At 44.5% G+C, this 17,252-nt stretch overlaps 1 protein-coding gene across 1 annotated transcript; it reads right to left on the reverse strand.

Moving 5' to 3' along the window:
* Positions 1-11: 11 nt before the first annotated feature.
* Positions 12-10,368, reverse strand: pfdn1 (prefoldin subunit 1). The gene is made up of 4 exons (XM_080549392.1): positions 10,326-10,368; positions 8,875-9,041; positions 7,947-8,031; positions 12-472 (listed from the first exon to the last, which is right to left on the reverse strand). The coding sequence occupies exons 1-4, from the start codon at positions 10,356-10,358 to the stop codon at positions 389-391; spliced, it is 369 nt and encodes a 122-aa protein (XP_080405518.1). The 5' UTR covers positions 10,359-10,368; the 3' UTR covers positions 12-388.
* Positions 10,369-17,252: the final 6,884 nt, after the last annotated feature.

Raw genomic sequence — 17,252 nt, forward strand, 5'->3', positions numbered from 1 at the left:
GCACAATCCTGTCATTTCCATCCCCAGGTTTATTATGATCATACAACAAACAGCAGTAGCAGTAACAAAAAAAAAACTAAAAAACATTTGACTTGACAGGTGAATGGTTAACCTTCCCTAAGGTCATGTGGGTGACAGTGTATGTCCTTGGTATACATGAGCAACATAACAGATGACAGACCTGGCAGAGAGGCCAGTAGAACCCTCAACCTTACATGTACACATGTATACTGTCTCATACACAAATCACAACAGAGGGAACACACATTACCAATGAGCAAGACTGTGAGCGTGCGTGCGTGTGTATGTGTATATGAGTGTGTGTGTGTGTGTGTGTGTGTATGAGTATATGAGTGTGTGTGTGTGTCTCTTTCTGTGTGTCTGTCTCTCACTGGGCCCTCCTGGACATGAGCATCTCTCTGATGTTGTCTTCTGCGTCTTTCACACTGCGCTCCAGGTACGTCTTCTTTTGCTGTGGAGAGGAGAGACAGACAGACAGACAGTTAACACACTGTGACCACACAGACAGACAGTTAACACACCGTGACGAGCAGTACTCAAGTTGTAAAAGAACATCAGGGGGGATGGTGGATTTTATCATATGGGGACACTTTTAGCATCCCCACAGCGTCAGTGACTTCAGTGTCAGTGACTTGGTAAAAATGTCATTGCATGTGTGCGTGTCCCCCCCTCCTCGCCCACAGTATTTTACTCAATATGCGCAAAACTAAATGTTGAAATAGCAGTAATACCACGTTCATTGATAAAATGACGTAAGGGATGGAAAGGGGGGAGAATAGCAGTTTTAGAAGGGGGATTTTAACTGTTTTTATTTCAGGGAGGGTGCCATGGTGACGAGACACAGACAGAGAGTTAACACACTGTGACCACGCAGACCACAGGAGCAGAGGCCTCTATAGACCGGGTGGGGAGAGGTCGTGGATGACCAGCCACGCCGAAAGGAGTGGAGGACCACCCAAGCCTAAAGGAGTGTCCTTGGACCTGTGCTCCTGGCTACCACCTAGTGAACCGGTCAGAACGGATGTGTTTCACGTTTATTGTTACATCCCATTATAAAAGAATAAGACAGTTCCTCGCACTGCAGCAACGAAAAATAAAGTGCCAATAGTTATGAGACAAGTAAGACAAAGTGGCAATAGTCGTAATAGACAAATAAGACAAGAGACAAATTGAGCAATACTATAGTGTGTGTGTGTCTGTGTGTGTGTGTGTGTGTGTGTGTAGAGGTGGTGAAACACCCCACCCACCTGGCAAGCCCATGTCTGAAGGTGTGGGTGTGTGTGTGTGTGTGTGTGTGTGTGTGTGTGTGTGTGTGTGTGTGCGGTGGTGAAACACCCAGTGACAGAGGGTGACACTAGTGTACCACCGTGCCAAGGTAAACCCACACCCCAGCCTCCCTATCATGAAGGCAGATAAAACAGCATCTCTTAGCCACGGAAATGAACGTAACACCACATTACACTACACTCTCCCTGCTGTAGACTAGGAACATCACATGAACCCATACATACAGCATATTAAACCAACGGCTCTCTCTCTAAAAGGCTGATACTGAATAGGCCGATATTGGTCTCCTGTATCAACTTATTTTGGACGTTCTAACAGCGCAACAACACTTATGTTGACTCTAACTGTGTCACCAGAGAGAGAGACAGTCTGGGAATGCTTAAGACGATCAGGGGAGGAGGAACACTGGCTTGATAACATCAGCTCAACAATGACACACACAAGCGCACACACATACACACACACACACACACATGCACACACACACTTTGCATTAGCAGTAAAGGTCATTTTAGCGGCTTGTCCGTCCTGTTCAGTAGCACAACATCACCACATAAAAACACAAAACGATACAGCGGGTACACGATGATACGACTATGATGATAGGAGATAGAACACGGCCTCTGTCATTGGCTCAACTTGTTCGGTGTTGTTCTGGACGGGTTATTAGGCTACACTGATAAGTTGAGGAGGAGTATTGTATAGGACAGCTGCATGTTTGTGTCCACTTTCTTCCCGTTTTAAGTTGATGTGGCCCCTAACCGACTCTCTGACCTGACCTCAGTCATGCAGGGCGTCTGTTCCTGGAACTACAACTGTATGTGTGGGAGAGAGAGAGAGATTAATAAAGATTAAGAGTTACTTGACAAAAACAGATAAAAACGAGGCTTCTCTCCCTCCTCCTGCCTCTCATTCCAACACCTCGTCATGGCAACAGAAAACAGAGAAACAGGGGATTTTTATCACACCCTGTTTATTTATAGGGCCCTGATGTTCTAAGTTCAGTCAGGGAGGGGGAAGAAGATGCAGTGAAAATATTTGGTGTGTGTGTGTGTGAAGAGTTCAGAGGTCAAAAAGCCAGGAGAGATCAGTTCTTGAGGTCGGTGGTGGTGTTGACCCACTTCCTGGCCGGGAAGGTTAGTTTCTGATGCCTTATTCAGCAGAAAACAAATCATCTGACCTACATCTGACCGTCACTAATGCTGTAGTCCTGTAGTCTCAGACGCTGGCTGCTGCTGCACAGAGGATCAGACACAGTCTAGCTAGACACTTGTTCTGCACTGGCAAACAACGCAGTCATAGAGACAGAAGAGTAGGCAACTACAATTAAGCGTGTACTCGTACTTGCGCGCGCACACACACACACACACACACACGCACGCGCACACGCGCACACACACACACACACACACACACACGCACACGCACACGTTGCACCCTTTGACACTTGCCTCCCACGGTAGCCTAGACACAGAAGGAGAGAACAAGTGGTTCTTTTGACGGTCCAGAATGCCTCAGGGCTGAGCTCCACTTTCTTAGCCCACTGACCACGTAGCTGACAGACTGACTGACCATGCAGCTGACAGACTGACTGACCACGTAGCTGACAGACTGACTGACTATGTAGCTGACAGACTGACTGACTATGTAGCTGACAGACTGACTGACTATGTAGCTGACAGACACACATTTGGGAGCTGGGGATGGTAGTCATGGTGAGGTCCAGGTTGGGGATTGAGCCTGTCTACCTGGTGGCCACAGACAGTGGACAACATATGGAGACAATGGCAGTGTTGGAGCCCCCAGAGTGCTGGTATGGTGGTGGTATGGTACTGGTATGGTGGTGGTATGGTTCTGGTATGGTACTGGTATGGTACTGGTATGGTACTGGTATGGTACTGGTATGGTACTGGTATGGTACTGGTATGGTGCTGGTATGGTACTGGTATGGTACTGGTATGGTGCTGGTATGGTGCTGGTATGGTACTGGTATGGTGCTGGTTTGGTACTGGTATGGTGCTGGTATGGTACTGGTATGGTGCTGGTTTGGTACTGGTATGGTGCTGGTATGGTGCTGGTATGGCGCTGGTATGGTGCTGGTATGGCGCTGGTATGGTGCTGGTATGGCGCTGGTATGCCCGTGGGAGAGCCTGTGTGCGTCACTGTGAATGGATCCTCTCATGAAGGTGACGACCTGCGGCCACTTTGGTCACTTTGGTCACTTTGGGCCTGTTGGGCCTCCGATGACGAGCAGGAAGGCAAAGAAGACAATCATAATACACAACAAACACGTCGTTGTCATCCTGGGTCCCTGTACAGGACCGGGGTTGGAGAGGAGCCTGTACTTGAAAAGGCTGAAGGAAACCATGATGTCATCGCTCGAAAATGGCGACTGAAATGTCAACAGACGTCAGATGCGGAGGAGTCCGTTCTGACCTCTGGCCTCGTGAAGAGGGGAAACTTGCAGAGGCAGGACTTGACTTCACTGATCCAAAATGGCTACCGAATGTCAACAGAGTCATTCTCTCCCATGAAATAGGAAATACCATCATGAAATAGATGTACCGATGACTCCTTGACATTTAGGGGGGCCCTTTGAAATACCACAGCGACTGACAACCCACAGACAGCAGTCTTAGTAGGCAGTTACAGGTTGGTGAATACCGGCGGTAGTGACTTACATGGCCGCACAGCAACGGTCCTGCTGGGTTTATTACTTGGTGACTACTAGTGACTAGTGCACAGCTCCTTTCACGTGCACAGCTGCTGGTTCGTACTTGCCTTTTAACTGGGAACTGATTCCTACCAACAGTTAGGAAACCAGGTGCGTGTCTGTGCAGTGTTCACTCTCCAGCCAAACAGAAACATATCGGGGCTGGTTTCACAAAAGGCTTAAGCCTAATCCCAGACTTAAAAAAGCATCTTCAATGGAGACTTTTACATTGAAAGTGGGATTTAGTCCAGGACTAGGCTTAAGCCTTGTCTGTGAAACCCACCCCCCCCTGTAGTGTCCGGAAGCAAACGTTAAACCAGCTGAACTGTGGGAACTCGAGGACCTGAGTTGTGGTGCACCCCCTAGTTTTACAAGATGAGTCTGAGAGGGGAGTGATGTCAGAGCTCTGTGGAGAGGGGTGGGTCTCTAAAGGGCTCTGCACACAGCGTGCGATTTCTGTTGCGCGTCAACATTCCATTTTGAAGTTTGAATGGAAGTCTATGAGAACATCGCATTTCAACACACACAGCCCCGATTTTAATCGCACAGCGAAAATTCGATTCCATTCATTTTGAATGGGACAAAGCACACGGCGTGCGAGTTTTGTCGCACTGTCAAATTTGTGCTTTTTCCCATTCAAAATGAAATGTTGACGCGCAACAGAAATCGCACGCTGTGTGCAGAGCCCTTTAGAGACTTGTAATACTGGCCTCAGAGAGGAGAGGATCAGACACCCAAGCCATGCAACTGATCCACCTCCTCCAGCACCCCCGTCCACCTCCACCCTCCCGCCCAGGGGTCTGAATAATACATCTCTCCCCCCATCTACCACTGTTGGTAAACAGCAACCTGCCGGGAAACCAGAATTAGAAACCATCGCAGGGGGGGGGGGGGGGGGGGGCGCTGCTGGCTGTATAAAGGAAATGACCTCATCGCTCCTCCAGTAATCACAAGCACGATCTGCACAGTAGCCCCACAGATGACCCGCCTCATCAGCATCACAGTTATTACTGCAGCTATCGGTCATCCCTAGATATCACCAGGCGAGGAGGGGAGAGGGAGGCGGCCTATATTGGCTTATTGGGAATCCTAATGACATCATAGTCACCTCCTAGACAACCCACTGGAGCATTCCAGTTCCACTGTGCATTCATTGGCTAGCAGATACCAGTCCAGGTCAACTCTCCAGGATGATTCCAGACGGGCTTTAAATGCAGTGTGTGAGGTAGTGCTGGTGGGTATGCTAGCTATGTGGTCTCCCTGTACACAAGACAGAGAAAATACTCTGATTCGTCATGGGGTACTGATGTAACCCTAGGTCTTGAGTTGGCTGTCATCCATACTGGCAGCATGAGACATTGGCCTTTTACTGCTAGAGAGGGTAAGCCTTGCATTGGGCAACTACTAATAACAATAACTTGATTTGTATAGCACTATTCTAAACTAACTACATACACAACAATAAGTGTATACAATGGACTGGAATCTACACGATACCCAAAGTCAATAAAGCAATTATTGTCTTACAATCAAAGTCTAACTATCCGTGTATCCGCAGGCTAACGCGGTTTGCGATATCAGCGGTCTTTCTGTTGACAACCCAGTGATTTGTTATTGGAGCCATGGTAACCCTGGGATACACAGGGCCAACAGAAACTAGCTAGAAGGGGTGTTGGTTGTCAGAGCAGGGCGGTGACATCATGTGGGACAGGTCAGTTCTATAAAGAGCCGACCTGATCCATGCTCCTCCCCACCATCATCATCATCATCATCATCATCAGAGGGAAACCCTGGGTCGCATTTCCAGAACCGCCGGCCCAGCTGTACGGTTGGCCGACTAGGGGGATGATGTCATAGGCCTGTCTAGGGTTCCACCCCACTGGTCAAGGCCACAGTCATGGAAACAGTCTGGCTAGTGGCTACACAGTCCTCTGTGAAGTTGAGCCATGGCAGTAGACATGGAGGCCCGAAACATAATGTCTCTGAGAATGAAACAGAGACATCTCTTGACCTCAGTTACGTGCTTAATCTACTTAACTTTCCTTTCAACCTCCTTTCTGTGGAAGTCAGTGAAAAACAAATGTAAAACCCCCCAGTGGTTTGTTTACATAGGCGTTATCTGTCAAGGCCCTGTGTCTAATCACGATACGTCTAGACACTTACAACTTCCTTTCGTACTGTAAGAAAATGAGGAAGCTGTTGTTTCGTGACGTCCTATCCTCGGTCATCCCAGACCTAGCTCTGCAAAGCTATTTAAACGACAATTGTTCTGAGAAAGGGACTTTTTCTTTCGGTTTTGCATCATATCTTGAGGAGACAAACCATCAGTACTGAGGAACAGTGACATCAACTGTGTGCGACCATTTCAAAACTACAACTGTAACACACTGAACGTTAAAACCAGTATTTCAACACTTCTAGATCCGAATTATCCAGATAATTGTTTGCTATCCAGGATCAGATCTGTCTGTCAGATTTTGAGTAGTATAGAGGAGATCAGACAGCACGATCTGATCCTTGATAGCAAAAAATAATCCAGATAATTCTGATCCAGATTAAAGGTTTTGAAATACCAAGCCCTCAGATTCAGAGGAGAATAGGGGAGATGAGACAGCTCGATCTGATCCTCGATAGGAAAAGAATAATCTAACCCTGCTCTCTGCAACATTACTGTGTCATAGGTTACTGAGCAGAAGCAGAAACCGATACTTGGAAACACTGCTCAATGACAGACATTCCAGTGAAGTTGCAGCTTTGGATCTGTTCATACATGATAAACAATGTTTAGCTAATTACATAGGGAATAGGGAAGTTGTTTGTGTCCTAAACAATGAGTCAGGAAGATGTCATATAATTCTAAATAAGTACTAAAGAAGCTGAAGTCACACAAACACGTAGTACGTACACACAAAGACGCACGCACACACACACACACACAGAGACACACACACACACACACACACACACACACACACACACAGTTTGATAAGCCAGTGTAAATGTCAAGTGGCTTACAACATACCAAATGTTTTTACTTGAGAACATATAGTCGATAACAATGACATATTACATAAAAAGAACATCACAACTATTTTGAGCTTGTGGCTGAAATATAGACAGCCTAGTAATAGTAGAGAAAAATGCTCTGAAACTGCAGAGAAAAAAAACAAACATCCGTTTCTGCAAAAAAAAAGGAAGCCTTTGTGTCACGCAGGAAAAAAATTAAAGTATGCCAAGTATGAGATAACTGGGCTTAGGGCTAGGCATAATGTCAACAGACGCAACACTGTAGGACACAAGGAGACCAGTCTCTCTCAGTGTGAATGGATGTCCAGTGTTAAGCCCTTTGATTTTGTATTCTGCTGCTAGTGCTACTATTGTTGATTTTGTATTCTGCTTTATTCTGTTATTGTTGACTTTGTAATCTGCTGCTATTGCTACTATTGTTGATTTTGTATTCTGCTTTATTCTGTTATTGTTGATTGTGTATTCTGCTGCAATGCCAGAATGTTGAAGAACCTGAACCTAAGAATTTGACTTTGAGAGAGAGAGGTCAGAGGACCATGTACTCCCAGGAAGAGACAAGACAGCTTCTATAAACCCTCCAGCAGAATGGAGATATTTCTATATTGCAGTTCCAATTCTCTACCCTTCTCTCAGAACTATGCACCTATTCGCTCCTTTAAAATGGACGGACTGGTGTTCAAGCTTCCATCAATACAATGCTTTCAGATCTATGAAGTAAGTGAATGAATTGAAAGAGTGCACAGGTTTGGGAAGAGGGTAGAGAGTCGGACGGATAGATCCGCTGGAAATGCAGGAAAGATCTTTGCTATATCATGCAACACCATATAACATGTTACTTAGAGAGACTGGAGTGCAGCAGGTGGATCTGTGCTACGGCATTCCTGATATCACTGCTCACCTCAAGCTCCTTGATCTTCTCATTTGCTGTCTTCTGTTTGCCCGTCAGCTGGGTGTTGATCTCCTCTTTAGACTGCAGGATGAACCTGAGAGAGAGGAGAGAAAAGGCATGCTGTCAGGCTTCAGAAAACCCCTCACAAGAGGTCAAGGTCATGTTACATTTTTGGCATTTAGCAGACAGCTTTATCCATAGTCTCAGCAGGAGGGACAGTTAAGGTGTAGCCTTGACTGTGTTAACAATGACTTAAATACAAAGTTACTCCAACAACAAGGTAACACTTATAGTAAACATTCAGTGCACTATTTTTTTTATTTGTTTTTCTGTTCTGTCTGTCTGACTGTCTGTCTGTCAATGAAATCTATTAAGCGTCCTTGGGTTTGACAAAGGCGCTATATAAAGATATTATTATTACTACCTACTTGAACAAAAGGCCACTTGATGAAAGCACATTCAGTTCCACATTAATAAGTCACAACTAGAGTGAAACTAGTGAAGGGAAATCTGGCAAACCTGTAATAGCCAACTATAGTGCTATTGTTAGAAAACTGAGGTGCTATTGTTCAAGACTCAACAAAGAGCTTTGATCTCTCTCTTTCAGCAAGCCAGTCCATCTACACTTGAAGTATTTCAATGAAATAAGCCTTCATGTTCTACCCAGATCTCATGGGAAGCATTTGTTGTCTTTAGTGAATTCAGACTACTATGATTGACCAGACCTGGGTTGAAATAGTATTTGAAAGTTTAAAAGTACTTTGCTTGAGCGTTTGCTTGAGTGTTGCTGGCTGGAGTGTCAGGAGGGATGGGTTGACGCACACAATCAAGCACAGGAAAGTATTTGAAATGTGTTCAAATACTATTTGAACCCAGGTCTGCACCCAGCAGCATAGCCAGGTGCCAGTCTCCCGTTGCCGTGAGTAACTGTACTTACATGCGTCCCACTCCTTCGTACATGCGTGTGCTCTCTGGTAAGGTGGTGATCTCCGCGTGCGTCAGCTTGGCGTGTTTCTTCATGCGGGTCAGCTGGTCGATCTGCAGATCCGCCAGCTTCGCCTTCTGTTGGGTGTCAATCATCTTGGCTTGCAGCCCCTCGAATGCCTGGAACGATAATAGCCTTGTTATCAAATCACATCAGACACCCTCTCAACAGTACAGTCAAAACACAAGGATAGAATTACCTGTCAGAAATAGTCTCCTGATCATCCTACTGATCTGACAGCAGCACTGAAGGAATGAGGCCAAATGAGTAGAAAACTCAAAGCTTATCAAAACTCTACAGACTTATGTACAACGTCTGACATGATATGGTACGTTCAGATCCAGAAAACGTTCATGTCATCAGAGATGTACCTGTATCCTTCCATTATATCTTGACTTACAAATTAGCCTAATCAATCATGATGATGTATCACTTTTATCATGTACACACACACACACACACACACACACACACACACACACACACACAGTCACAGTCAGCTAGACACGGTGGAGGAGGTTTGATCAAACTAACTACTAGTAGTGACTAGTCTATCTAAACACTGCAGGCGTTACATGTTTTACTCCATAATTCCCTTCCGTCTGCTTCTTTCCCATTACATTACACTATCTGACCTTACTGGACTGCATCATCATAATAATAATAATAATAATAATAAGAAGAAGAAGAAGAAGAAGAAGAAGAAGAAGAAGAAGAAGAACGTCAGCCAGCCAGAGCTAGGAGGAAAAAAAACTCTCATAATAATAATAATAATAATAATAATAATAATAATAATAATAATAATAATAATAATAATAATAATAATAATGTGAACGTCAGCCAGCCAGAGCTAGGAGGAAACAAAACTCATAATAATAATAATAATAATAATAATAATAATAATAATAATAATAATAATAATAATAATAATAATAATAATAATAATGTGAACGTCAGCCAGCCAGAGCTGGGAGGAAAAAAAAGAAACCCTCTCAATGCCTGGTTCCTCCCAAGGTTTCAGAGGGTGTCTTTTGAGACTTCTGTGCTTTGGGGGTGTTGAGGCATAAATAAGGTAGCTTAGCTAGCTGGTTAGGCTTGAACGAGGTAGCTGAATCAAATCAAGTAGCAGGACATCTTCATCATTATCAGCTTGAGAGGGAGAAAACATTATACTTTATGCTTTTGTCTGGTTAATATGCTGCCAAACAGTAGGTTAGTAGCCATGTCATGGGCGTTAGACACGAGTCTCCAGCCTTAATGCATCAATCACATATTATTCTTCATCCTAAATTCACTCCTGACACGACAGTTGAATCGTGTTGCAAAGAATAGCATTGGATCGTGCTGAAAAATGTAATTGTGCTGACATAGAAAGGATGAAAATAACGTTTTAAAGCTTTTACCTTTTTCAGCTCTAGATCTATGGGGGTAGCCATGTTGGACGCAGAGAAGACAGCGGCGCAGAGAACGTCATGCTTGCGCAAAGAGGACGCAGGACTGTTAAAACAGTCATGCTTGCGCAAGAGAAAAAGACTCACTTGAACTTCAATGTCTATAACTTCTTTCTTCTTTCTATGTTCTGGAAAAAAAGGATTCTACTTTTGATATGTTGTTGTTTTAGCATATATTAGAATATAATATAAACTAAGATAAGGGGGAGAAAAAAAAAATCAGGACAGACACTTCTTTTGTTTGGTGTAATAATGTGAGTTTTTCATGTGTACTGTTTTGCAATAAATATATATATATATATTTTTTAATATATATATATATATATATAATATAAACAATATTAGCCCTCCCTATACTTGAAGTAGGCCTACCCATCTCTGGCAACAGGTATTGGGCTGACCCAAGCAGGGCAGGCTTGGACACCCACCTTTCACATTGTCCTTATAGCACTGTTTCAGCAACTATGGTGGAAGCTGGCTATTTAACACATAGGAACCAAGGTTTCCAATTTAGAAGTTAATCAAAAAAATCAAAAAAAAACGGCCTCTATCAAAGCCATCCCAAATACTGATGAAATGTCAAAGTGGAGAGGTATCTTTCACCATAAATTCACCGTAAATTTGAACCATATATACCACTGCATTCACTTGTCTCTGATGTATGCCTGAAGAAGATCTATGCAAGACGGAAAGATCGCATAATAAAACATTGATTTTTTGCATTTCTTTTCATTCCATTTGATATCCTTCCAGACAGGCTAGTGACCAAACTACTAGACCTGGGACTATCACACTCTATATGTGCATGGATCAAGGACTTCCTGTCTGACCGCCCCCAGAGGGTGCGGGTGGGCTCCCACACCTCCACAGCCCTCAGACTCAGCACTGGGTCCCCCCCAGGGCTGCGTGCTAAGCCCCATCCTCTACAACCTCTACACCTACAACTTCACCCCCGTCCACCCCAGCAACTCCATCGTAAAGTTTGCAGACGACACCACCGTGGTGGGCTGCATCTCGGGGGGGGACGAGGCGGCGTACAGGGATGAGGTGGAGCAGCTGGGCAAGCTGTGCAAGGTTAACAACCTGCTGCTGAACCAGTCAAAGACCAAGGAAATCATCGTGGACTTCAGGAGGAAAAAATCTGAGGTCCAGCCCCTGCTCGTCGATGGAGGGAGCGTGGAGAGAGTCTCAACTCTCCGATTCCTGGGGGTGCACATACAGGATGACCTGTCCTGGAGGACCAACACAGCAGCCAACATCAAGAAGGCACAACAGCGGCTCTACTTCCTGAGAGTCCTCAGGAAATACCACCTCAGACAGGAGCTGCTTGTGACCTTCTACCGCTGCACAGTGGAGAGCATCCTCACCTACTGCATCTGCGTGTGGTTCTCCAGCTGCACAGCCGCAGAGAGGAAAGTGCTACAGAGAGTCGTGAGATCGGCCCAGAAGATCATCGGCGCCCCCCTCCCCTCTCTGGAAGAGCTGTACAACACACGCTGCCTCAGGAAGGCCTCCAAGATCTCCAGGGACCCATCCCACCCTGGGAACGAACACTTTGTTCGGCTGCCCTCAGGCAGGCGGTTCAGGACCATGTCCGCAAGGACAAATAGACTGAAGCTCAGCTTCTACCCTAGGGCCATTCAGGCCCTGAACACAGCAAAGACCTAGGTTCTAGGCCCTGGACAATCTAGACAATTTGATGGCAGCTACTAGATTGTAATCATAAGTGCAATATTGAAATACAACTGTGAACATTTCAAACCTGCAAACTGCGACACTTTAAATGAATGTGCAATAATACTATGTGCAATATGACAACCCTTGTGTACATAAGGTTCAGAGATAGGAAATGTTAGGATATTTATAGCATAGCATAGAGTACAGCACAGTGTTTTATTGTATAGTAGTATAGTATAGTGAAATAGTGTATATAGCCTTTATTTATGTAAACCAGCTCTTTTCCCTTCTTGTTTTTAGTATTTTTTTCCTAGCACCAGGGGAGCCCCCCCCTCCTAAATGTCGTTGTTTGGTACCTGTACTGTATTAATGACAATAAAGACCATTCATTCATTCATTCATTCATTCATTCATTCATACTCTTCAGCTCCAGCGCCTCAGCTAAATCTGATTACGGATGAGCGGTGGTATTTTCACTATCATAAATTCACCCCCAAAGCATTTCCTACGAGTGTTGTGTTTGTGATGGTCTCTGTAGAAGAATGTGTTTAGCAAGTGCTATTTGTGATATCATATCTACATCCTGGGAATGGTCTAACCACTGCAGCTGCAGGATACGCATCCTGAGGGGATTCCCGGAATCCTGACCATGAACCAACCAGCAAGGCTCCAGTGGTCCAACCGCTACTCTTAACCGGAGAGAGTGTTCCCAGGGTATCAACAGTGACTGTCAGAAACGGTGGGAATCGTGTGTTTGGGTGGATGGGTTGGTACTAGTATGTTTGTCGCTGATAGTCACAGTGAACATGCTTAGGCCTCATCAAACGACAAACACACTGTATCTGAAACTAAAACACATGGATGATGGACACGGACAACAACAATGTATTACTGTGGAAATTGTGTTTATTCTTTATTTTTGCAGTCTGAAAAACCATTTGAGATTTCATAAAATGCTGTGTACATAGCTCTCTATTTTCATGCATTACATACAGTATCTAGCAGAAAGCATTATGGCTGATTGATCCTTCTATAAAACACACAACTTTCCCTGTGACTGGGGTATTCATGTCAGTGAAATAACATCAGAAACTGTATGATGCAAAGTCGAACGCCAAGTCAATGCTCTTTTGTCGTCAGTATTGTCTGCCCAGTTGCAAACGTTTAATCAAAACTTAAGCATCATGTTCACCTTATTAATAGGCTAAAATATATACCAATGTAGTACAGAAATATACAAACAGGCAGTGCATTTTGTAAAACATACAAAGCAAATAAACATAGAATAAGTACCTCTTAAGTACTCAATAAATAAATACACCAGATTGCAAAAATAGGTTAAACACAACACAGGCTACATAGACTATAGGAAACTTAGACAATATTTAGTATAAGCACCCTTTGCTGTAAATAATGCCATTTTAGATGAAGGACATCTTTCATCAATAGATCAATTGATCAAACAATTAATTCCATTTTATTTTAACTTTTATTTTATTTGAAGGTCACAAAGTGCTTAACAACACTAACCTGAGCCTAAAGCTCTATGGAGCAAGCAGAGGCACAGTGGCAATGAAGAACTCCAGAGTGGAGTGAGAGGAAAGAAACCTTGAGAGGAACAGGGCTCTGCCCACAGCCATGTCAGCTCATTTCTCGGCTTGATCACTCCCATGTTGTGTAACAATGACTTCAGTCTGTCCCAATACGAGTTCATAGAGGATTCTGGAAATATGGCAGACACAAACAGTCGTAGTTTTAGCCCATATTCAGCTCAGAGGGTTTGCTTTTGTCTTGTCAGGAAGTCTGTTAGACCATAGGCAGGTGTTACACCATGCCTGCCAGGTGTCCTGTCTGTGGACATGGTATAGACATCCCCCCCTCTCGCTCTCTCTTCATCCGCCATCGTGTGTTCTCTCCAGCTCTTCCACAGTGGGACCATCCTGGGGCTTTACTTCCTTCTGAGGTTAACTGAGGTAGTTGCGTCATCCTCCTCCCTGAAATGGAGCACGAAAACAAACAATAAGAGACCACACTGAGACCACAGGTCTCTTTCTCAGGGTTAGGAATGTAAATGCTTACAAAATACCTTAAACCTTACATTAAAAATGACATTGGATTACATTAGCCTACTTAACCGACCATGAACATAAATAATCACACAAGAGGAACATTCCATGACATTACTTTAAGTTTATGGTAATGGCCTCAGACATATTTAGAGAACATTTCGACATTCAAAAAAATGTTAATGACATGGGGGGTTTCAAAACAACCGACTGGTTTTGTTTGTTTTACAGAGTGCGCAGACAAAGTTAGCACAATGTGGTGGTTTGTGATAACCAGGTCTGTTGTTGACTTAACTGTCATAACTGGACATCATGGGCTACACAAACGCTGCCAGGATAATTATGTACATATATCCTATATAGGTCATGAACCTGGTTGTGTCGTGGGACTCACCATTCTCTGGATTCTCAGAGGTGGGTCGGTGCCTCCAGCTTGGCTTTCTCCTCAGTCTCAGGTTCACACTCCCCTTGTTTATGATACCTGATACAACAGAGGTAAAAGGGTCATGGATAATTCATGGGTGAGGAGGACAGATGCAAGTTAGACACATGGGTTGGTTTCCAAGAGGCAGATTAAGAGATTAAGCCTACTCCTGGAGCATGCCCATAATAGAGAATATCCAACATCTCAAACCATCAAGACCCACAGAAAACCAGAAGAGAGAAACATTCAAATGTTTGGCATTTAGCAGACGCCTTTATCCAAAGTGGCTAAAAACAAATACATGTGTCTATGTTAGTGAATCATCTATCCATCAGTCATGATATGAAAAAGTAATCTATGTTATGACCAGGGGCCATTGGCAGTTACAATGCTAGAAGATATACAGTATGTATTTATTTATTTATAGTAGAGAAACTGTACGTGGGGGGATGAGGAGCTCTTTAGGAGGGACAATTAAAGATGTAGCCTGAGGAGATGGAGGTCTTCAGTCTACAGCGGAAGATAGGTAGCGACTCTGCAGACTCTCTGACAGTAGTGGGGCAGGTCGCTCCCGCCGGGACAGTGAAAAGTGAGAGTAAAGAGAAGCTTTAATCCTCTAATGTCCACTGACCTGAGAGCCAGCAGGAAGGCTGTGAGACACAGGAGGGACAGGACCACAGCCACCACGGCCAGAGCTATGGTCCGGTTGTAGCCGCCCTCTGCCTTGGTCACGGGCAGGCTGAACAGGTGACATCGCTCACCCGAGTACCCCACCTGGCATCTGCACAGAGACACAGTAAAGAAGTAGTACTTGAGTTACGAGTTCAAACACATACAGATGCGTGGGCAGTCTGCGCACACACACAAAGATATTCATGTTAACGTGGGGATGTGCTGCTCACTCACACGCATGACGGAGTCCGTAGCTCTCTCAGGTATCGGCAGGCCCCGTGGATACAGTAGCTTTTGTATTTCTTCAGACACGGGTCCCTTTTCTTCCCCAGGCCTTTCCTCCTGCCCTGTCTCCTCCTGCCCGCGTCCAGGACCACAGACTCATCTCTGGATTTGGTGGAGAATGCAACTGGGGGGACGAGAGGAGAAAGTCAAGTTTGTATACAAGTCCCGACACTTGCCAACAAAAGAAGCTTAATACCATGATACCTACCTACCAAATGGAAGGTAACCCTAACCCACAAAAAAACACAAGCATAATAAACGCAAGCTTTATTCAGGCCATTTTAATTAATGTTCGAGAAACTGTGGTTCCAATGACTATTACTCTATCCATATAGTCTTTCTTCAAACTACATTCTGGCTGCCACTAAGTTCCTGGTAGTCTGATGTCTGAGTTGTGCCGATGACACTAATCCACCTGTTACTTGTGGTGGTGACTAGTACATTGCTGTGCGTAAAACCGGTGTCCATTCATTACGCGCTAAGAAGTGCATTGGAAATTCCATAGTTTACCTCTTGGCAATTGGTTTTCATAGTCCCCGGACAGATAGTCGTCATCATAATAGTAGTCGTCTTTACTGCCGTATTCCACCTGATCGTCTGTTCGTATCTCGTTCTGTGTGTGGAGGAGATTGACCACAGCCACTTGTTGCGATGCCTCTGGCGGCTCGCCTGCTTGCCTGTCAATGACAGAGGCGCCACTGGATGGGCTGAAAAGCACTACAGACATAACATTGGAAGTTTATTATTGGAATATGATGGAGGAAATATTGTAATAGCATAGAGAGTAGTCAAATACAGCGACATTTCGTGAGCTTAGAATGATAAGGTTCTATCTCCGTTTAAGGCAGTTCAGAGATATTGAGAGTCAACGTTTTTACATTCCATTATGTTTTGTGAGATGGAACCTTTGTATTTTATTAATTACGAACTCAAAAATGTCAACATTTTAAAAAAGAACACCACACAGGCATTAATAAACACCTAATGGATCAGATTATGTAAAATACTCAATTTTGACAAAAATGGAGATAGAACCTTATAATTCTAACGTCACGATTTGAGAGACGGGTATCAAACAGCGGACATAGTGTACCGTTAATCTAAGTCCAGACTACTCACCACCGTATCCATAGGCGAGAACAAGTGCAAATCTGAAGTGTCCAATATCCACCATGGTCTTAATAATGTTCTGGGTATTGATTGTAAGAAAAGTGTAAGAAAATCCAAATATCGCACTGTAATATTTTCAATCGCAAACAAAATCCTGTCCACTCTACTGCACACAAGCTTGTAAGTATTCCCAGTCAAATGTTTCACGCGTCTGTCGCTGTCCCGTCTGCTGCTTGGCACCGTTGGTTGGTTCCCCTGCAGGGGTAATTATGGTGGCCCATGTGGCCTCCCCGTGTGACTCATCAGGGCCACACCTACCTCACAGCCAGGGCCTGTACAACTATAACATCTATATTCCGACTTTTTTGGTAGTAGGATACAATGACTAATAGCCCCATCTGTCTGTCTGTAATACACCCGTCTTAAACATTAACCTTTTGTTTAATTGGTCTGAACCGACCGCACTTCCTGTCTAACAAATTGGACAATGGGTTGTGTCAATAAAGCGCGAGAGCAGGTCACAGGTGACAGTGACACACGCACGCGCCTTCCGACTAGGGAGGCAGTGGTTTTTCCTGGGCTCGTGTGTAGTCTGGGGGCTGTGGACCTTCGGACGGAGGCGTACAGGTACAACTAAGGATAGGC

Source organism: Nansenia antarctica, assembly GCF_963989245.1.
Source record: "Nansenia antarctica genome assembly, chromosome: 20".
Lineage (NCBI taxonomy): Eukaryota > Metazoa > Chordata > Actinopteri > Argentiniformes > Microstomatidae > Nansenia > Nansenia antarctica.